The following is a 23172-nucleotide window of genomic DNA, read 5'->3' on the forward strand; positions in this document are numbered from 1 at the left end:
TTCTTCCAATCCAGGAACATTGTATGTCCCTCCATCTGTTTGTGTCGTCTTTGATTTCTTTCAACAATGTCTTAAAGTTTTCTGCATACAGATCTTTTGCCTCCTTAGGCAGGTTTATTCCTAGGTGTTTTATTCTTTTGGTTGCAATGGTGAATGGGAGAGTTTCCTTAATTTCTCTTTCTGCTCTTCCGTTGTTAGTGTATAGGAATGCAAGAGATTTCTGTGCATTAATTTTGTATCCTGCTACTTTACTAAACTCATCAATTAGTGCCAGCAGTTTTCTGGTAGAGTCTTTAGGGTTTTCTATATATAATATCATGTCATCTGCAAAGAGTGACAATTTTACTTCTTCTTTTCCAGTTTGGATTCCTTTGATTTCTTTTTCTTCTCTGATTGCTGTGGCTAACACTTCCAAAACTATGTTGAATAATAGTGGTGAGAGTGGACACCCTTGTCTTGTTCCTGTTCTTAGAGGGAATTCTGCCAGTTTTTCCCCATTGAGAACGATGTTGGCTTTTGGTTTGTCATATATGGCTTTTATGATGTTGAGGTAATTTCCTTCTATGCCCATTTTCTGGAGAGCTTTTATCATAAATGGATGTTGAACTTTGTCAAAAGCTTTTTCTGCATCTATTGAAATGATCATATGGTTTTTAATCCTTCAATTTGTTGATATGATGTATCACGTTGATTGATTTGCATATATTGAAGAATCCTTGCATCCCAGGGATAAACCCCACCTGATCATGGTGTATGATTTTTTTAATGTGCTGTTGGAGTCTGTTAGCTAGTATTTGTTGAGGATTTTTGCATCTATATTCATCAGTGATATTGGTCTGTAGTTTTCTTTTTTTGTGACATCTTTGCCTGTTTTTGGTATCAGGGTGATGGTGGCCTCGTAGAATGAGTTTGGGAGTGCTCCACCTTCTGCAATATTTTGGAAGAGTTTGAGAAGGATAGGTGTTAACTCTTCTCGAAATGTTTGATAGAATTCGCCCGTGAATCCATCTGGTCCTGGGCTTTTGTGTGTTGGGAGATTTTTAATCACTGCCTCAATTTCCGTACTTGTGATTGGTCTGTTCATGGTTTCTATTTCTTCCTGGTTCAGTCTTGGAAGATTGTATTTTTCTAAGAACTTATCCATTTCTTCCAGGTTATCCAAGTGATTGGCATATAGTTGCTTGTAGTAGTCTCTCATGATGTTTTGTATTTCTGAGGTGTCCGTCGTTACTTCTCCTTTTTCATTTCTAATTCTATTGATTTGCATCTTCTCCCTTTTTTTCTTGATGAGTCTGGCTAATGGTTTATCAATTTTGTTAATCTTCTCAAAGAACCAGCTTTTAGTTTTATTTATTTTTCTTATGGTTTCTTTCCTTTCTTTTTCATTTATTTCTGCTCTGATCTTTATGATTTCTTTCCTTCTGCTCACTTTGGGGTTTCTTTGTTCTTCTTCCTCTAGTTGTTTTAGGTGTTAGGTTAGGTTGTTTATTCAATCATTTTCTTGTTTCTTAAGGTAGGACTGTATTGCTATAAACTTCCCCCTTAGAACTGCTTTTGCTGCATCCCATAGGTTTTGGGTTGTTGTGTTTTCGTTGTCATTTGTTTCTAGATATTTTTTGATTTCCTCTTTGATTTCTGTAGTGATTCCTTGGTTGTTTAAGAGTGAATTGTTTAGTCTCCATGTGTTTGTATTTTTTGCAGTTTTTTTCCTGTAATTGATATCTAGTCTCATGGCATTGTGGTCTGAGAAGATGCTTGATATGATTTCAATTTTCTTGAATTTGCTGAGGTTTGATTTGTGACCCAAGATGTGATCTATCCTGGAAAATGTTCCGTGTGCACTTGAGAAGAAAGTGTAGTCTGTCGTTTTTGGATGGAATGTCCTATAAATATCAATTAAGTCGAGATGGTCTAATGTGTCATTTAAAGCTTGTGTGTCCTTATTTATTTTCTGTTTGGATGATCTGTCCATTGATGTAAGTGGGGTGTTCAAGTCTCCCACTATTATTGTGTTGCTGTCGATGTCCCCTTTTATAGCTGTTAGCATTTGCCTTATGTATTGAGGTGCTCCTATATTGGGGGCATAGATATTTACCATTGTGATATGTTCTTCTTGAATGGATCCCTTGATCATTATGTAGTGTCCTTCCTTGTCTCTTGTAATAGTCTTTACTTTCAAGTCTAATTTGTCTGATATGAGTATTGCTACTCCAGCTTTCTTTTGACTTCCATTTGCATGGAATATCTTTTTCCATCCCTTTACTTTCAGTCTATATGTATCCCTTGGTCTGAAGTGGGTTTCTTGTAGGCAGCATATAGAAGGGTCTTGTGTTTGTATCCATTCAGCCAGTCTGTGTCTTTTGGTTGGAGCATTTAATCCATTTACATTTAAAGTGATTATTGACATGTGTGTTCCAATTACCATTTTCTGAATTGTTTTGGGTTTGTATTTGTAGGTGTTTTCCTTTTCTTGTGTTTCCTACTTAGAGAAGTTCCTTTAGCATTTGTTGTAAGGCTGGTTTGGTGGTGCTGAATTCTCTTAACTTTTGCTTGTTTGGAAAGCTTTTGATTTCTCCCTCAAATCTGAATGAGATTCTTGCTGGGTAGAGTATTCTTGGCTGTAGGCTTCTCTCTTTCAGGACTTTCAGTATATCCTGCCATTCCCTTCTGGCCTGTAGAGTTTCTGTAGAAAGGTCAGCTGTTATCCTGATGGGTTTTCCCTTATATGTTGTTTGTTGCTTTTCTCTTGCTGCTTTTAATAGTTTTTCTTTGTGTCTAATTGTCGTTAGTTTGATTAATATGTCTTGGTGTATTTCTCCTTGGGTTTATTCTGTATGGGACTCTCTGTGCTTCTTGGACTTGGTGAATTATTTCCTTTCCCATGTTGGGGAAGTTTTCCACTATAACCTCTTCCAATATTTTCTCAGACCCTTTCTTGTTTTCTTCTTCTTCTGGGATGCCTAGAATTCTAATGTTGGTACGTTTAAGGTTATCCCTGAGGTCTCTGAGACTGTCTTCTAATCTTTTTATTCTTTTTTCTTTTTCCTGCTCTGTGGCAGTTATTTCCCCCATTCTATGTTCCAACTCACTTATTCGTTCTTCTGCCTCAGTCATTCTGCTGGTTATAGCATCTAGAGTATTTTTAATTTCAGTTATTTTGTTATCCATTGCTGTTTGTTTTTCTGAGTTCTTATGAACTGTTTCTTGTACTTTCTCTATTTTGTTATCGAGATTTTGTATCATTTTTACTATCATTACTCTAAATTCTTTTTCAGGCATTTTTCCTATTTCCTTTTCATTTATTTGGTCTTGTGGGTTTTTTTCCTGCTCCTTTGCCTGCATGGTGTTTCTTTGTTTCTTCATGGTTGTCCAAACTTTTGGGGTTGCTTGTCCTGGTGATAGAGGTGTTTATAGAAGACTGTCCAAGCCTCAGACTAATGTCCAAGTATTGGATTAGACGAATATTAAGTCTAGGAAACACATACATGTATAAGACACACAATTACTGAATCCATTAGGACATAAGGCTCTAGAAAGACCTGACAGAACCCCAGTGTGCTATCAGATATTCAAAGAGAAACCCAGCAGAAATTGACAACTGAAACAGAACAAATCAGAGACAAAAGCAAAAGCAAACAAACAACAAATAACACCCTACACATACAAACATCAATCCAGGGAGATTTTGTAAGCTAGGATCAAATATAGAAAAGAGCTGGAGTACCACCAGAGAGAATGGAGATTCTCAGAATGTAATTAGACACCTGTACTAAGAACTAAGATAAAGACAAAAGCCTAATATTAAATACCAAGGCAGTGCATCATCTGGAGAATAGAGCAAGGAGTCTGAGCAGACCGATAGTGTTGCTTATAAGTATGTTACGATAAAATAAACTTAAAAAGGCTGGAAGAAAGGGGAACAGAAGAGCGTAATGTAGTTAGAAATATGCAAATAAAAAGACAGGAATAGAAATGTATAAAAGATAGGGATGAAAGGAAAGTATGAAAGATATTTTGTCTGTACTACCAAAAACTTAGCTAGATATAGAAGTATATAAAAAGGCAAAAAAAAAAAAAAAGAATAAAAAATATCATTAAAAAATTATGTTATAAAACTTGTAGATCTCTTAGGGCTAAGATCATATTTAATAAATCAAAAAAAAAAAAAAAAGAGAGAGAGAGAGAAAGAAAAAAAAAAAAATTCCAGAACTGATCCCAGAATGGACCAGTTCAGTAGGTATTGATACTACTATTTCTGTTTCCTTAGCGTCTCAGCTGTAAGTGTCCTTCTCCTTGCCTTGGGTTTTTTTTGCATTATTCTGTGACCAGCAGAGGTTCCTTTATTGTTCATCTGTAAGCCTCGGTGTGTGGGGAGGGAGAGGGTACAATAGTGGCTCCTTCTCCTGGGAGTGAGTGAGCAGTGGCGCACTGTTGTTTCAGTCAGGCTTGGAGGTGCCTGTTGCAGAGGGTGCTGGTGGCTCAGGCGTAAACAGAAAGTCTTAGAGTTGGGCCTCTCTTGGGTTTTTTTTTTTCTTTTTGATGCTGTTGTTTTCCTTTTTTTTTCTCTAGGCAGCCTCCCTGCTGCTGGCGTTGCAAGGGGTTTTAATCTAGCCCCGCCCGAGCGCCTGAGGGTCCTTGTTATCCCTGAGAGCCTTAGGTGGCCCTCAGGGCGTCTCTCCACTGCCTGTTGCAGAGGTGCCAAAAGAGAGGGAGAGGCTATGCGCGCGGCTCCTCCCCCCCCCACCCCCCCGCCCGTGAGCCTGCTGCCTCCAGCCGCCATCATGGCCGGGCAGCTCTCAGGGACGGGCACTCCTCTCCGCGGACCTCCTCCCTCCCGTCCTCTCGGTCAGTCACCCTACTGGCAACAATGTTTCTCACCTTGAACCAGCTCTCTGGTTCCCACGCTCCCGCTCCTGGAATCTCCGTTCAGCCACGGATCGATGTCTCGGTCTGGGAGCGCTGAGCTGCGCTGCGGACCCTCCGAATGTTTCTCACTCCCTCCCGTCTGCCACAGCTCCGCCGCTTCACCCTCTCTGAGCCCTTGTAGATGCCTCCCTACTGGCTATGTCGGGCTCCCCGCAGCCCTCTCTGGTGTCCGAGGCCATCTGCTGGTGTTCAGCTGGTTCTCTGTGGGAATCACTGCGTCCTTCCGTGCATTCCCAATGCATCTGTGGAGAGGGATGCACTCCACGTCTCTCTACTTCACCGCCATCTTTTCTCCTAGACTTTATTTTTAAGAGCAGTTTTAGGTTCACAACAAAACTGAGAGGGGAGTACAGAGATTTGCCATGTCTTCTTTGCCCCCACACGTGCATAGCATCTCCAAATATCAGTCAGAGTGGTGCATTTCTTACAACTGATGAGCCTGCATTGACACATCACTGTCATCCAAAGTCCTTAGATTACAAAGTATATAGTTCATTTTTGGTATACATTCTATGGGTTTTGACAATATAAAATGACATGTATCATCATTTTAGTATCATACAGAATAGTTTTATTTTCTTAAATATCCTTTGTGCTCTGCTTTTTCAACCCTTCTTCCCCCACCCAAACCCTGAAACCACTGATCTTTTTACTGTCCTTTTAGTTTTGCTTTTTCCAGAATATCATATAGTTGGAATCATACAGGATGTAGCTTTCTCAGTTTGACTTCTTTCACTTAGAAATATACATTTGAGATCCCTCCATGTCTTTTCATGGCTTGATGGCGCATTTCTTTTTAGTGCTGAATAATATTCTGTTATCTGTATGTACCACATTTTATTTGTACATTCACCTACTGAAGAACTTTTGATTGTTTCCTGCTTTTGGAAATTATGAATAAAGATGCTTTAAATATCTGTGTGCAGGTTTTTGAGTGGACATACGTTTTCAACTCTTTTGGGCAAATACCCAGAAGTACAAATGCTGGATCATATGGTAACAGTATGTTAGTTTTGTAAGAAACTGCCAAACTATTTTCCAAAGTGACTGTACCATTTTGCTCTTGCTCTACCTGTTGCTCTACAGTCTTGCCATTATTAAGTGTTCTCGACTTTGGCCATTCTAATGGGTATATAGCGGTATCTTGTTTTAATTTGCATTTCCTTAGTGACATATGATAAGAAAGTTCTTTTCAGATGCTTATTTTCCATCTATATATTGTCTTTGGTGAGGTATCTGTTAAGGTCTTTGACCCATTTTTTGATCAGGTTGTTTGTTTTCTTATTGTTGAGTTTCAAGAATTCACTGTGTATTTTGAATAACAGTACTTTATCAGATATGTCTTTTGCAAATATGTTCTCCCAGTCACTCTCTTATCTTTTCATTTTCTTAATAGTATCTTTCATGGAGTGGAAATTTTTAATTTTAATAAAGTCAAGGTTATCAGTTATTTCTTTTTGGATCATGCCATTGGTGTCATATCTAAAAAGTCATTCATCAAACTCAAGGTTATCTAGATTTTCTCCTGTGTTATCCTTTAGGAGTTTGTAGTTTTGTATTTTACATTTAGGTTTGTGATCCATTTTGAGTTGATTTTTCTGAAGGGTCTAAGGTCTATGTCATGATTATTTTTTTTTGCATGTGGATAGCTAGTTGTTCCAGCACCATTTGTTGAAAAGTGCAATTGATTTTTGAATATTGATGTTGTATCATGTTACCCTGCTAAATTAACTTATTGTATCTAGTAGGTTTTCTGGGGGGTGGGGGGATGAATTCCTTAGAAATTTGTACATATGTGATCATGTAGTCCATGAACATCAACACTTTCACTCTTTCCATTTGTATGCTTCTAATTTCTTTTTCTTGCTTTGAGGACTTGATAGAACATCCAGTTAAATGCCAAGTAGAAATACTGAGAACAGACGTCCTTTCCTCATTCCTGATGACAAAGGCAACCTTCAGCATTTCCCCACTAAGTGTAATATTAGCTGTGGGTTTTATATAGATGCCCTTCATGGGGTTAAGAAAGTTCCCCTCTGTTTCTATTTTGTTTAGATGTTTATTTTCTCTTTTTTAAAATCATAAGTAGATATTGGGTTTTGTCAAATGCTTTTTATGCTTCTACTGAGATGATCAGATAATTTTTGTTCTTTATTTTATTGATGTGTTAAATTAATTGATTTCCAGAGAATAAATCTTTAATTCCAGAGATAAATGCCAATTACTTGTAGCAAATACTTCTTTTTAAATCTTTAGATATGGTTCTGGCTTGTTAATGTGTTATTAAGTTTTTTTATATGTCTGTTCATGGGGGATATTGGTCTGTAGTTTTATTTTCTGTAATTATCTTTTTGTAGATTTGTTATCAGGGTAATGCCTGATAAATAAAATGTTGGGAAATACTCATTCCTCCTCTGTTTTTTGAAAAAGTTCTATTGGATTTGTATACTTTTTCCTTTACATGTTTGAGAGAATTCACTAATGAAACTCCTGGACTTGGATTTTCTGTGGAATCTTAAATTACTAGTTGAATTTCTTACTTATTATAAGTCTATTTAGATTTTTATATTTATAGCCAGTTTTGATAATTTGTGTCTTTCTAAAAATTCTTAGTTTCCTGACGTATGAAGCTTGGATTTCTTTTAGATTTTCTTTCCAATGTATACATTTTTATATACACATTTCTTTTAATATGTGCATTTAATATACTATACATTTCCCTCTAAACACTGCTTTTACTGCATCATACAAATTTTCATAAATTTAATTCAAATTCACTTAGTTCAAAATATTTTAAAATTTCTCTTGAGACTTCTTTTTTAGTACATGTTTTGTTAGAAGCATGATGTTTAATCTCCAAGTATTTATGGAGTTTTAACTTATTTCTCTGTTATTGATTTCTAGTTTAGTTCTATTGTAGGATGAGAATATACTTTCAATGATTTTTATACTTTAATATTTTTAAGGTGGATGTTATGGCTTATTATGTGATCCATCTTGAATGTTTCATGTGAACTTGAGAAGAATGTATATTACATGGAATAGTCTATTAAAGTCAATCAAATGTGTTTGGTTCAGTGTTTTTCAGGGCAGCTGTATCCTTACTAATTTTTGGGCTGCTGAATCTCTTAATTACTGAAATGGTGGTGTAGAGTTCTCCAGTTTGAATGAGATTTATCTGTCTTTTGTTGCACTTCTATCATGTTTTGCCTCAAATATTTTGATGCTCTGTTTTTAGGTGCATTCTGTTCCTGAGTTTTGGCCACTTTTTCATTGTGTAATGCTCCTCTTTTATCCCTGGTAATTTGCCCTATTTTGAGGGCTGAAATAAACATAGCTGCTCCAGCTTTCTTTTGATTTGTTAGCCTAATATATTTTTCTCATCCCTTTATTCTTACCATATCTGTTTCTTTTACTTTAAGTTGGGTTTCTTATAGATCACATACTAATGGGTCTTGTTCTTTTATCCATTCAATCAGTCTCTGTCTCTTAATTATTGAATTTTGCCCATTCACATTTAAAGTAATGATTGATATACCTAGAAGTGGAAATATGGGCCACATGGTAACTTTATGTTTAAAATTTGAGGAACAGCCAAAGTAGTTGTTTTCCAAACTAGCTGTTTCATGTTCATTCTCACCAATATGTATAAAGGTTCCAATTTCTCCACATCCTCACCAACACTAATTATCTGTCTTTTTAATTAAAACCATTACAGTGGTGTGAAGTGTTAGCTCACTGTGGTTTTGATTTTCATTTTCCTGATGACTAATGATGTCAAGCATCTTTTCACATGCTTATTGGCTATTTGGTTCTTTGGAGAAATATCTGTTCAAGTAGTTTTATCATTTTTAGTTGGTTATTTGTCTTTATTACTGAGTTATAATTGTTTTTTTATATGTTCTAAGAAGAATTCCTTTATCAGCTATATGATTTGCAAATGTTTTCTCTCATTCTATGAGTTGTCTTCAAACTTTCTTGACAGTGTCATTTGAAGCATAGTAGTTTTTAATTTTGATGAAGTTCAGTTTATCTGTTTTTTTCATTTATTGCTCATGCATTTATGTCACATCCATGAAACCACTGCCAAATCCAAGGTTATGAAAATTTACCCTTATGTTTTCTGCTAAGAGTTTTATAGTTTTATCTCTTACACTTAAGTCTTTGATCCATTTTGCATTAATTTCTATATATGGTGTTACTTAAGGTTCCAGTTTCATTCTTTTAAGTGTGGCTATCCAGTTGTCCCACCAGCATCTGTTTAAAAGAATATTCTTTCCTTGATAATTGGCAATTGTTGAAAATTGCTTTACCTTACTCTGATGACTTTTAATTTGTATTTTAGTGCTATTTTACTAGTGATTGCTCCTAGAATTAGAGTATGCATCTTTGTCTCCCACAGATTACTTCAGGTTGGTACAGACTTAATTCTAGTAAAATATAACAATTATGCTCTGATGTAGCTCCTTTTCCTTCCCCATTTTTGTGCTGTGATTATGTGTGCATGCATGTGTATATATGTGCATGTGGATATATGTGTATATTACACTAATATAATTGTTGTTTTAAACAATAGTAGGCTTTTAAAATAATTTGAGAGAAGAAAAAATATGAATACAGAACATACATACACCATCTTTGATATTTATCCACATAATTTATCCACATATTTACCATTTCTGGTGTTTTCCCTACCTTCCCATGTTTCAGTTTACTCTATCATTTCCTTTTAGCTGGATGGATTGCTTTGGTGTTTCTAGTCTGTATCCAGTATTTCTAGTTTTCATAGGGCTGGACTGCTAACAATGAATTCCTTCAGGTTTTTTTTTTAATTATTTGAGAATAGCTTTATTTTACTTTTATTTTGATGAGTAATTTTTCTAGATATAGAGTTCTTGGTACCAACTATTCTTTTTTCTTTTAGGGCTTTAAATATGTCATTCTGCTACCCTCTGCTGCTCTTTGTTTCTGTAAGCCTTTAATTGTATTTCGCTTAAGTTGTGTATGAGTCATTTTCCTCTTACTGCTTTCAAGATTTTGTCCTTCTCTTTCACCAGTTTGACTGTGCTGTGTCTAGGTCTGAATGACTTCATGTGTATCCTACTTGAATTCATTATGCCTTTTGGAACTGGAGATAAGTATTTTACAGTGAATTTGGACAGTTTGAGCCAATATTTCTTCAAATATTTTTCTCCTTTCTCTGTCTTCTCTCTCCTCTGTGATTCCCATTGCACATATGTTGGCCCATGGTACATCTGACATTTCTCACAGGTCTCCGAGGCTGTTTTCACTTTTGTTCAATTTTTCCCTCTGTTCTTTGGATTAGATAAATCATGTTGCTGTATCCTTAAGTTCCATCTGTTACTTTATATCAAGTTTACTGATTATTTCCTCTTTCATTTCAAATCTTCCATTAAACCCTCTCTAGAGAAGTTTCCCTTTTGGTTATTATACTGTTCACCTCTGGTTTTGGTGTTTTTATACATTCTACTTCTCTATTAAAATTCCCTTTTTGTTGAAACATAATTTATCATATTTTTCTTTAATTTTTAGATCATATTTATGGTAGTAGCTTTGGCATTGAGGTAGACATTATCATCTTCTTATTATAAATGAGGAAAGGTTCAGAGCATCCAACTGAAATTTGACCTCAATCATATAATTACCAAAGTCATACAATTATCTTTGAAGTTCCACAAAGAATAACAGGATTTAGAGCCCTAAATTAAAATTTACTGAAAGATCAAATGTACTGTGAATATTCAACCAACCAAATAACCATATCAAAATCTGGAAACACTTTAAATACAAAAATATAAGGTGCTGTTTGGAAATACTGTAATTCTCTTTTTGTGTGTCATTTTGAGATTGTTATTACTCTTGTCCTATATCTAAATAGGCATATGGACAGTTAGAATTGTAATATAACAATGAAAATCCTCCCCCCCCCAAAAAAAAAGGTAAGTGAAAGAAGAGTGAGAATTTATCTAGCTTGAATATTTTTCTTCAAAAATATGACATCAATATTATCTACCATAGGTTTAGAGGCATTGTCTTCAGGAAGCCTATGCGTAAGATATGGAATTTTATATATTTCAAATTCAGTGTTCTTGATATACTTTCTTAATATGTTATCACTGGATTATATCATGTCTTTAAAATGGAGTATATCACTCATGAGTACTGATGAATTAGTAATAGCTCTTAGGTGTAAGTCTTTGCCTGGTGTGTTTGGATAACTTCACGCTACTACTCCATACTTCTCACACTGCTCTGTCCCCCAAGATTCTATATGTTCTGTGTCATCAGGCTCTCTTGTCCCCTGACTTTCAGTTGGCTTCAGCTACAAGTAAGAACCTTCCAGTCATTTGGAGGAGGGCTGGCAGAAAGGGAAGTCAGAACATTTAATCCCCAGCTCCCTGTCTCAGTATAGGAGTGGCCTTGAGCTGGCTCTGTCCTTCAGTGAGTGGTCAGATGATGCTCTTCACACATCCCTTTCTGTCCCTGAGTGCTGTGCCCCTTCAAGCTAGGGATAATGTGTGGGAATAGTTAACATAGCAGGCCTGAATGCTTGTCTTTAGAAAGACCTGCTTACAAGGTTGGGCTTTGGCTGGCATCTGGGAACTTGGAATTTGTGACAGTTCCCACCCTCCTCAGAATTGTTATGAGTGGCTCACTGTCCCTTAAATTTTGTACAAATTACTGGGTTTATGCTTGTTGGGCCACACCCTGCAGGAACTACAGTTCTCCACTTCCCGAGTTTTGAGACCAAAGAAGGAGTCTGGAGTCAGTAACAGAGAAATGAATAGTTTAATGGATGAGGGAGCTTCCACTTCTGAAGCAAGGTCCTGGAGTGATACCACACTGTATGCAGGGGGCAGTGGACAGGACATGGATGTAGGCTTTGCTGGGGGTTGGGAGGGGTTGCCAGTTATGGGGGAGTTACATCTGGGTGTCTTATCGGTTACCAAGGAAACCAGCAGAGGGGCATGCCCTTCACTGCCTCTGATAAGAACAGTCATTAGCTGGGACCTGGGGCAAGTATGTAGGAAGGTCAGTCATGTGAGTACGGTGTAGGTGAAGCAGCCACAGGTCGAGCAGCATATGTACAGAGAGCAAGGGAACAGCCAGCTTGAGTGGCTTGACCATACAATGCTAAATACATGCTTTCTTTCTGGGAGTCTGGAATTTTGGTATATGCGAGGCAGAGGCTGCCCCCAGTATAAACTCTGGGCACTGAGTTTCTAATGAACTTCACTGATTGGCAGCATTGCACGTGTGTTTTTATGTGTTGCTGGGGGAATTAAGCACATCCTCTGTGACTGGAGGCTTGTGCCCAGTTTTCCCCAGACTTCACCCATGTACATATTCCCTTTGTTGATTGTACCCTGTATCCTTTTGCTGTAATAAATCTCACCCATGAGTAGGACTATATGATGAGTGAATGAATTTCTAGTGAAGCATTGAGCCTGGGATTGGTCTTGACCCACGATGGAAATCGTATAAGAGCTCCGCTAGCACTCTGTACCCCAGGGTACTGCTCCCTGTCTTTTGGTTTCTTTACATTCTGCCCACCCTTTTGGAAATAGTTTCTTTTCTAAGCTCTTTATTAAATCACTTGACTGTGTGCTTTCTTTTCTTCTGAAACATTGACTATCACCTAGTGACTGCAGATATTTCATATAAAAATATTGATAATTACTTGACTGATTCGTGGTTTAAAGTTTTTTTTCCAACAGAAAGATTAACGGTTTAACACAGCAAGCTGTGCCTTTGTCATCTTATTTCATGAGAAAGTTGGATTAGATTATGCTTCTCTAAATGGATGGAAGGTTATGCATCTTAACCCAGAAGGGGGTAAATAAACTGATGGTTGATTGCCCTTAAAAAAGAGTTAGACATTGTTTTTCTCCTTTACCTTTATATATTCTGGGGACACTTAGTCTCCAAAATAGGGAGACTAAGAAAAATATAGTGGTAAGAAATAATGTGTTCATAATATATCTTTATACTATAAAAAATTCAGTAAAATAGTGAAATGAATGCACTTATGTGCGTGATGGAAGCAATTATATTATCTCTAACAGTCATAGCATTTTTTAAGTTGGAATATAGTTGATTTACAATGTTGTGTTAGTTTCAGGTATACAGCAAAGTGTTTCAGTTATATACATATATTCCTTTTATGTATATATTTATTCTTTATATATATTTGTATATATATTTGTATATATAGTTATTCTTTATATATATTTTTTTTTCAGATTTTTTCCATTATAGATTATTATAAGATATTGAATATAGTTCCCCATGCTAAACAGTAGGTCCTCATTGCTTACATGTTTTAAAATCCCTTCTGTACCCCCCCCGCCCCCCCACCCCACTTTCCCTTTTGATTACCGTGTTTGTTTTCTGTGTCACAATCACAGCATTTTAATAAGGTGTTGTAAGCAATCATACCACCTCTAACAGGTGCTTGTGTGTTCATGTACTACATTTAAATTGTTTCTTGCTAATATTTAGACTATTTAATGTCTTTAGCTGGTGATACAAATAGCTATGGATGCTATTATTCTTTCTTTTACACTGTGCTCTGTGAAGCAAGATGAGGCATTGTGCTTAATGGAATGGAAAACTTCCTTTTAAAAAATCCAAAAATTATATGACTGAAATTTCAAGTTTCAACACAATTTATGTATGTCAACTTTTAAGTTAATTAAGTAGAAAGTAAATATCATGCATCCTTGGGTAGTTTCTCAGGAAAATTCAGAGAAAGAGGTGGAGAGTAAGACAAATACTGTATGTTTTCATTTACATGTGGAATCTTAAAAAAAATGAACAAATATAGCAAAACAGAAACAGACTCACAGATACAGAGAACAAGGTAGTGGTTGCCAGAGGGGTGGGTAGGGAATGGGTGAAATAGATGAAGGAGATTAAGAAGTACAAACTTCCAGTTACAAAATAAATGAGTCACAGAGATGTGTACACACAGGGAATAGAGTTAATAATACTGTGATAACTCTGTATGGTGCATAATCTATAGAAGTATCAAATCACTGTGTTATACACCTGAAATGAATACAATACTGTAATTCAACTATACGTCAATATAAAAGAAGTACTTAATGTAAACTTTTGTGGTTTTTCTCCCCAACCGTATTTATGTCAGCTGCATTGACCTACACGTGTGTTTTATGTTTATAGATAAAAAGCTTTGTTTTAGAGAACTCATGATGTATACGCTTTGTTTATTAATGTCCTGATAAACCACATGTCTTCTTGATAAAGTAATCCTGAATCAGAGAGACCTCTTTGCTGAATACCTTCCTTCAATTTACTTGCGTCCTTATTGATCACCTTTGCTAACACGTGCTCTCTCCATTGTCATTTAGCTCCATCCCAGCAACCTCCACCCAGAGGACAAGTCCAAAGTTCTTCTGCTATCAGTCTTTCCTGGAGTCCACCTGATTCTCCAAATGCCCACTGGCTTACTTACAGTTTATTCAGGGATGGTTTTGAAATCTACGCAATTGAAGATCAGTACCCATACAGTGAGTTTCAAGGTTTGGTGATGGAAAGATAAAATATTCTAAGAATTGGTACATAAGTTATTTGACATTGAGGAGAAATGTTGTCATCTAGCATGGAGAGTTTCAAGCAGAGAGAGAATTACAAATCTCACTGGTAATCAAAGAAATGCAGTGAAAATGAGATGCTTATTATTTGATAAGCCATGAATGCTTATCAAAGCCTCAAAGATGAAAAAAATTACCCTTTTCAGGATTAATGAGGATATGGAGAAGCTAGAACTTACATAAACTGCTGGGCTATCAGTGTGGGTTCATTTGTATGACTTTTCATGTGGGAAGATTTGTTAAAATGTATGAGAAATCTTACCCTTTTGCAAACCATTTGACTCAGCAAACCTACTTTAGAAAATTTATCTCAAATGAATAGTTGTAAAGGGCCACCAGATCACAAAATATGTCCAAACCTGCACTATTTGTAATAGCAAAATATTGGAAAAAATCAGACATTCAAAAAGCTTTCAGTAAATTACAGTACGTGGCATAATGGAATCTGGTACATTATTAAATAAATTGTAGAATGTGGTCACCTATAAAATGCTATCTTAGTTTACTTATTAATAAATGGAAAATGTCCATGAAATATGGTTTAAGTAACTAAAAGATATGAAAATAATGTCTGAATTGTATCTTATTTAAAAAATATATAAAAATACTGGTAGACTTACAACAAACTGGTCTATCATTTTCTCTGGGGGTAAGGATTATAGAAAATCTGTCAAATATTTCTTTTATAAGGGGTTCACATTTTAAATTCTCAGACTGAAAAATGGACTTTTCTAAAAGGGAAATCAGAGTACTGCCATTCAAAGCATACAGTGTAATTTTATGCCTACATTTCCATTTCCACAGAGGTAGAACCCAGCAACATGAAATTAAATTGAGAGAAGAAGGATGTGAACAAACCATGAAGACTATCTTTGTACCTGTAACTTTTATGCAGACTTTAAAGGAGCTTGTAGAAATCAAACTATTGAGACTCATTATCTTTAAAAAGATTTACTCAGATGTTTTAGATACTCTTTCCCTAAAGACAGAATGAAGACTTAGAAATTTTTACATTCTTCCAGCTCTGTCTTCTCTGATGTTTGCTTTGGTCATGTTTAGCTACAAGCTAGTTTAAGAAACTAGTTTAAGAAACATTGCAACAGTGATTCCAATTCAGGTTTCCATGTTGTTCTCTTTAAGACCCAATTTTCCAAATTCTAGTTTAACATGATTAATTAATTAGAAAAGTGTGTAAAGCTATGTAGAAACACTGAAGTTCCATAATCTTTCTTAAAATGATTAGGAAGATGCCTTGTTTTGGTATATGGATTGGTGTTACAACTTTTGCATAGCAGACAGTTTTATTTTGTATATGTTATAGTAGGCTACATTTTGCACCCAGTTCTGTATGATTTACATTATTACATCTAGTACATTGCGTTAACTCTAAATGTCTCTTCAGTACTCCAAGTCTTCTTTAAAGTTAATGGAAACTCTGAACTTCACAACGCAGATTGCAAAGGGAAACGAACATCTGTCCACATCTGCCATGTTGGCAAAGCATCCTAAAAACCTGCTACTAGAATGTTTATTTTCTTCCAAATATCAGCATGATCCAGGTGTCTTGAAACTTAAGCTTTTGTGATAGGAGAAGAGAGAGTTATAAAAATATTGAAAGTGATTTTGAAGATAATAGTATCACTGGTTGAATTATTTCTGAAGTTGTGAATTAGGGTCACTCTATTTTCTGTATAGGTTAATTCAATAGTGAAGTTAAACCTCAATTATACCCTTCAATCCAGAGGCATGTTTTCCATAGTAACACTCTGGCTCTTTTTCATGATTGCACTGATATAGAATCCAAATAACAGTTTCTTACATAATAAATGTGCACTCATTCACTAATCAGACATTTATGTAATCCTATTAAACAAGGTATTATTTCTTAAATCCTTATTTTTCATTAAAAAATGCAGCTTCTGGCATTTCTTGACAGTCACTATAATTAATGATGTGAAAATTATCTGCATGATGGCATTTGAACAGTGAGAACAGTTGGTAATGCTGTCAGAACTTTGTATCATTATAATAATACCCTCATGTTTATGACTCCATTTCCAGTGTGTGGATAGCATGTGTAATATGAAGAGGAAACAGTACTTACACTCAGTTGGATGAACACAAATCTTTGGGTTAAATAAAGGCATTTGGAATTATAGGTGGGGAATCATTGAACTTTTCAAAGAAAATTAATAGTGTTGTCTTCCAAGCAAGTTTGACCGTTTGGTTGAGACCATTATAGAATTCCTTGTTAGAATAAAACTTTTCCTAGCTGGGCTGGTGTACTATGGGATTCTCCAGGGCAGTAGTGTCCAACCTGAGATCACAACACACCGGTATTTTCATTTTTAGAGCTTGCAAATTATTTGTTCTTAGTAATACCCACTACTAATGATGGAATAATTTTAAAGTTTATAAATAACTTTTCAAAAGGAAGTTAAGGTATAGTCATTGGTTTCCCTAAGTAACATTTCACTCATTTTGTATCCTCATTAGTTTTCAGCAGTAGAAGAGAAAGGTGTAGAGGTAAAGTTAGCACACTGGGGATTATACATAATCAGCACCTAATATTATCTCCCCTGCAGCCACAATCAGGGTGGCCAATAGGTATTTTATGTGTTATAGGGGTGAAGAGAACAGCCATTGTAGGAAATAGCACACTTTTGATAGTATTGAAGTTTTAGGGAGTGGCCAGTAGATCGTATTATTTTTTCCTACTTGAGTTTGAAACTGAAGGGGAACTAAAACATAAGAATTCCATCTATAAGATGAAAATGAAAAATAAAAATAATCTTCATTACTAATAGAAGCCAGATTGGAGAATACACCTTCTGTCCTTGCAGGAAGACAGAAGAGAGATCAGTGGGCTAAGGACGCTTTGCTTTTTTTCCTCTCAAATGCACAGTTAAGTCTTTCCTCCGTTGGGATGCCATGAGTGGGGAGATAGTCCTGAAATGTTACTCCAGGGCGATGCTTCCACAGGGAAACTAGAGGAAGATTATTTCTACATGTGACCACTGCTCACTGTCACTAGGGACGTTACCACAGCTTAAGATGAGAGTTTTAGGCAACTTTGTATCTTAGTGAACTCTGAGATTTCATTTCTACTTTTAATGTCATTATCATTTATTATTCCATACTACCTCAAGGGATCAATGTAACAAGTGGTAAGATGGTTCAGTTACCTCTGAGAGAAATAAACCAAAAACAAAACAAAACAAAACAAAAAAAAACCAAAGAAACCCCAGAAAATATAAGCAGGGGATAAGAATGAAAACAGAATAGAGGATGAAAATCAATGGTTTTTATTATAAGGCTCTTAATACTATTTCCTAGAAAAGAATAGATCAGGTATACATACATATATATATGTATGAAGAATTATTCATTCATTCAGTTACACTTTGTTCACTGCTTACTGCAGACCAGGAATAGTACCAGCCACTAGAAATACAAGGATGCAAGGAACAGTTCTCATTATTGAAAAGAGATATAAATACATAAACCAAAATTACAAAGTAATGTATGAAATATTGTACCAGAATAGACTTAAGAGTATTAAGAAATATTTTTAGAATATTTCTAAGTATCCTGTAAATGAAGGAGGGGTAAAAAGCAACTGTGCCTTCTGGGGGCAGAGATAGTGATTGAGAACCATTGAAAGTTTCACAGAAGCAGGTGACGTGAGATGAATTAGCCAGATACCGCAGTAGAGGAAGACTGGTTCTCATGGAAGAAATTGTACAGGACAAGGCATGAAGGTGTGTGAAAAAATAAGGTTAATTCAGGAAACTTGTGCCGTCCCATGTAGCTCTGATGGGTGGTACTTTAGGGAGAATGCCACACATGCGCAGTGGGATCAGCCAAGGTCGTGCTCCAGTGCATCTCTGAAGAGGAATTTCATGATATTCTTCTGCAATAATTTGTCTAATCAGTGATTTTGATTTTGGCGTGTATAACTTTTTATTGTAAAAGTGGCATATTCAATTAAGAGAATTTAAAAGAAAAAAATCTAAAGCATCACAATTCCAGCATTCTAGTGCAAAAACTAATTTCATTTCGGAAAATGGAAAAATATGTACTCCAATTTATTTTTCATAATAATCAAGTATATGCACTATTACATTTCATATTTTTCTCATGTTGCTATATGTTCAACACTATTGCTTTAAATAACTATAGATTATTAGAATCCTATTAATGTAATATCAGAGTAATATCTCATTAAGAAATTCTACTTTAATTTACTTAAACATTTCCTATTATAAATAACACATGAATCATTTTATATGCTCCCCAAGGAAATGTTTCTGTTCCTTCCCTGGGTACTCTGCCTCAGCTGTGGGGGTAGTGACCTTTCCCTGTCTCTTCTTTTCCTGCTTTTTTTTTAGAGATCTCCTCCCATTAGTAGGTAAAACCCTTCTATAATCAATTATTTTTTGTATTCAGCTTTCCTTGTTCAGGTTACTCTGTGGTTTCTATGACCTGATTGGACTCTAGTCCAGTATTCAACATATTTTGATAAAGAATTTGCATTGATATATGTAACAGAATGTCAAAATTACCCTTCACTCAAATGTTCACTGTCTTAGTGCATTAAAACTGTTGTAACAAAATACCACAGGCTGAGTGGCTTCTAAACAATAGAAATTTATTTCTCAATGTTCTGGAAGCTAGTAGTCCAAGATCAGGGTGCCAGCATGATTGGGTTCTGATAACTGCCCTCTTTGGTGTTGCAGTCTGTCAACTTCTCACTGTGTCCTCACATGGTGAAAGGGATAAGGGATTTTTCTGGGGCCTCTTTTGTAAGGGCACAGATCCCATTTGTGGCCTCCACCCTCATCACTTCATCACTTTTCAAAGGCCCCACCTCCTAGTACTATCACCTTGGGCTTTAGGTTTCTAGGATATGAATTTGGGGAGGATATAACATTGGATCTTGCTCAGTCTTCAATTATTCCCTTTCTCCACCATCATGATGGCGTTTAAGGGAAGGACAGTTTCCCCCTGGCCTTTTGCTTCTGTAGAAATGTCAGAGGATGCTGGCTCATTTGAGAGGCAGTGCTCTTGTCATTCTCATGGCATCAACATCCAGTGCGTGAAGCTATGGGACACGTGTTCATCCTCACTTTGCTTAGGTCCTCATGAACACCTCACCGTCTCAGCCTCCCCTCGGTGCTTGCTATTGCTGGGAGCTCGCCAAAATTTGTTTTCTACAGCCTTCATCCAACCTTTGGCCCACCCAGCTCTGGAGGGTCACCTTGTTCCTGTCACAGAAGGTCCCGTGGCACAGTCACTGGACCTCCACCCGACATCCTCATCACTCAGGAAACCAAGCAATCCTGTGGATTAGAACCACACTCTAGATGGTTAACTATTTTTCTCTTTTCTTTTTTTAAAAAAATGTATTTATTGACTGTATTGGGTCTTCGTTGCTGTGTGTGGGTTTTCTCTAGTTGCGGCCAGCAGGGGCTACTCTTTGTTGTGGTGCGTGGGCTTCTCATTGTGGTGGCTTCTCTTGTTGTGGAGCACAGGCTCTAGGCATGCAGCCTTCAGTAGTGGTAGCATGCAGGCTTCATAGTTGTGCCTTGTGGGCTCTAGAGCACAGGCTCAGTAGTTGTGGTGCATGGGCTCAGTAGTTGTGGCTGGTGGGCTCTAGAGCAGAGGCTCAGTAGTTGTGGCACATGGGCTTAGTTGCTCTGGGCCACGTGGGATCTTCCTGGCCCCGGGGTTGAACCCATGTCCCCTGCATTGACAGGCAGATTCTTAACCACTGCACCACCAGAGAAGTCCCAGCTATTCTTCTTTAAGCACTTAAATATGCTGCCTCTTCATGCTAATGTAGGGCACCCACTGTGTAATGGGCCACTCCTTGCCCTTCCCGCACACATGGTCCCAGGAGGGAACAGGCAGCAGCCACGCTGGCATTTGCATGTTTCACAATCCTGTCTTACACTCTCTGTCCTGGAGAGAATGGAAAGTTCCAGGCGTATGCCTGATCATGTCTACTCCCCATCATTTTTTTTTTTTTTTTTGCCTCCTTTTTCTACCTCCTTCTCCCTCTCTCCTCACAATCCTTCATGTCCAGAACTGTATGAATTATCCATTGCTGGTAACAAATTGTCTCTACAACATAGCAGCTTAAAGCAACCGTAATCATTTATCGTTTTACAGTTTACATGGGTTGGAAATTCAGAAGAGATTCTAGTCAAGATGTTGCCTAGGAGACAGACGTGGCCTGTGGCAGTAGTTTGCCAACCCTTGGTCTAGTATATCAGTGTCTAAAAGACAATCTGATTACATATAAGAAACATAGTTATTTCTCTTTCAGAGAACTGCAAGGATTCTCTTATACCTTCCATAAAAAGGACACTGTATTGTTTAAAGAAGAAAACGAGCTTAAGCTTCTAAATATGCATCATTACAAAAGGCACTTTTCTTACATTATAGTGTATAATAAAAGTAACCAGTGTTTGCTTTATCTCAATTTTTAAAAATATGAACCATACTCTTATTCAAAAGAGTGGATTGTTGTAGTTATGTAGTTATGATATCTAATAGAAAAACAATTAGAAATGTTTCCTTACCAGCTTGTGGCATGTAACTCTTCTTTCTTTTAATTTCAGGTATTCAGTACTTCTTAGACACTGCCCTGTCGCCGTATACCTACTATTCCTATTACATCGAGACCAGTAGCGTGCAAGGTTCAACGAGGAGTGCAGCTGTCACCTACAAGACAAAACCAGGGGCCCCAGAGGGAAACCTCAACTTAAGTTATATCAGTCCTGTTAGCTCAGACTCTGTGACACTTATGTGGGCTGCACCTTCAAATCGTTCTGGTCCGATCGAGAAATATATTTTGTCCTGTGCTCCTCTAGTTGGCATCCAGCCCTGTGTTCCCTACGAAGGTCCTGAGACCACCGCTACCATCTGGAATCTGGTCCCATTCACCACGTACCGTTTTGCTGTGCAGGCGTGTACTAGCGGGGACTGTTTACACAGCACCCCTCTGACAGTGACCACGGCCCAGGCGCCTCCCCGAAGGCTGGGTCCACCCGAGGTGCGGGAGATCAGTTCCACAGAGCTTCATGTAGAATGGGCTCCACCCATGGAACCAAATGGTAGGAATTCAAGGTGTACATTTCCCATTCTTTGGTAAAACATGAAGGAGAAGCTGGGTATCTGGAATTGTGCAGTACTATTCTGGCAACTGTCTTCATTTTTATAACTGATGGATGTCATAATTGGGAAACAGTTTCTAAAGATGTAAGATCCTATTTGTCCTGGTTAGTAGGATAAGTATATTTCTTTAATCTAATAACAAATTCCACTCATTTCAATTGCCCCCTAAAAGGCTAATATTATCTTTGCTCTTAATGACATCTGCCATAACACAAATGATGTTTCTAATTTGAAACTCACTTAGGAAATGCATTATATTTGACTGTGTCACAAGTTAGGGCACCCATAAGCAGTAAATTTTCTTTTAAGCAAGAGAAAGGTATGAAATGATACAAAAAATATGTATATAGGCTAGCTGACTCCATTAAGTAATTTTCGTGCTCATATAATTGAACCCTTGGTTATAGAGGCCAGCACACATTCATAGATTTTTAGTAATTTAACATCATGTATGTATTATGGCAAAAGAGTTTGTCTTAGAATTTTTAAGTTACTTGATAAAACTAGGTAGAAATGAACTGCAATATTCTGATATTTATATAAACAAGGCTTATGTTAAGCAGATAATCAAATTAAAATCCCCAAATTTGAAAAAATACAAATTGAAAGTACAGTGATTAGATTTCCAAAAAGAAATAGCCATTGTTAGTAGAAATTATGACCAATCATCCTGAAAAATATTGAATTTGCCCGTCATAAATTATGGTTATTTGGTGTTTGTACACTTTTGCATTCAGTTTTCATTTTCCATGAATATGCTTTTTAGTGATATTTCATGCATTCATGTAGCTATCAGTTTTTTTGTTTTGTTTTATTTTGATAAGCACCCATCATGTAGATTACCAAGAAAATGGACAGGTAATTGAATCAGAAGAACAACAAAGCCAGGACTCTTCAAATAACCTCACCTCACCCCTAAAATAGTCTGTTTGTCTAATAATTCATCTTTCTTCACTGTTTCACTTTTCTAGGCATAATTATAAGATATGAACTATACATGAAAAGATTGAGATCTAATGGAGAAACCAGGTCAGCAGAAAGTCGAGTTTTTCAGAGCAGTGGCTGGCTCAGTCCTCACCCGCTTGCAGAATCAGCCAGTGAAAATGCTTTGCAACCTCCTCAAACAACTGCAGTCATCGCTGGCTTGGAGCCGTACACCAAGTACAAGTTTAGAGTCTTAGCTGTGAATATGGCTGGGAGTGTGTCTTCTGCCTGGACAACAGGAAGAACGGGAGAATCAGGTGAAGACTAATGCTTTGAACTCTACTTTGGAAACTCCCGAATGAAAATAGTACCTCAAAGTAAAGTCAGTAGCACTAAATACATTTGAAAAGCAAGAGTTATAAACTTACAGAAGCCAAGAAAATATTGAATGCATAGATTGGCTGCATAGAAAACTCAAGGTCATAAAGTTCTTGCAGTAAGT

The 23172-nt window shown here is 36.7% G+C and overlaps 1 protein-coding gene across 1 annotated transcript in view; it reads left to right on the top strand.

Annotated features, from left to right (window-relative positions):
- Nucleotides 1–23172, top strand: part of USH2A (usherin) — a 758076-nt gene that overhangs the window by 188290 nt on the left and 546614 nt on the right. Inside the window, exons 15-17 of the mRNA XM_057727708.1 lie at nt 14322–14480; nt 21191–21685; nt 22718–22987. Coding sequence (XP_057583691.1) covers nt 14322–14480; nt 21191–21685; nt 22718–22987 — 924 coding nt within the window. The remainder of the gene's footprint in view (nt 1–14321; nt 14481–21190; nt 21686–22717; nt 22988–23172) is intronic.

The sequence above is a fragment of the Hippopotamus amphibius genome, chromosome 3 (genome assembly GCF_030028045.1).
Source record: "Hippopotamus amphibius kiboko isolate mHipAmp2 chromosome 3, mHipAmp2.hap2, whole genome shotgun sequence".
Classification (NCBI taxonomy): Eukaryota; Metazoa; Chordata; class Mammalia; order Artiodactyla; family Hippopotamidae; genus Hippopotamus; species Hippopotamus amphibius.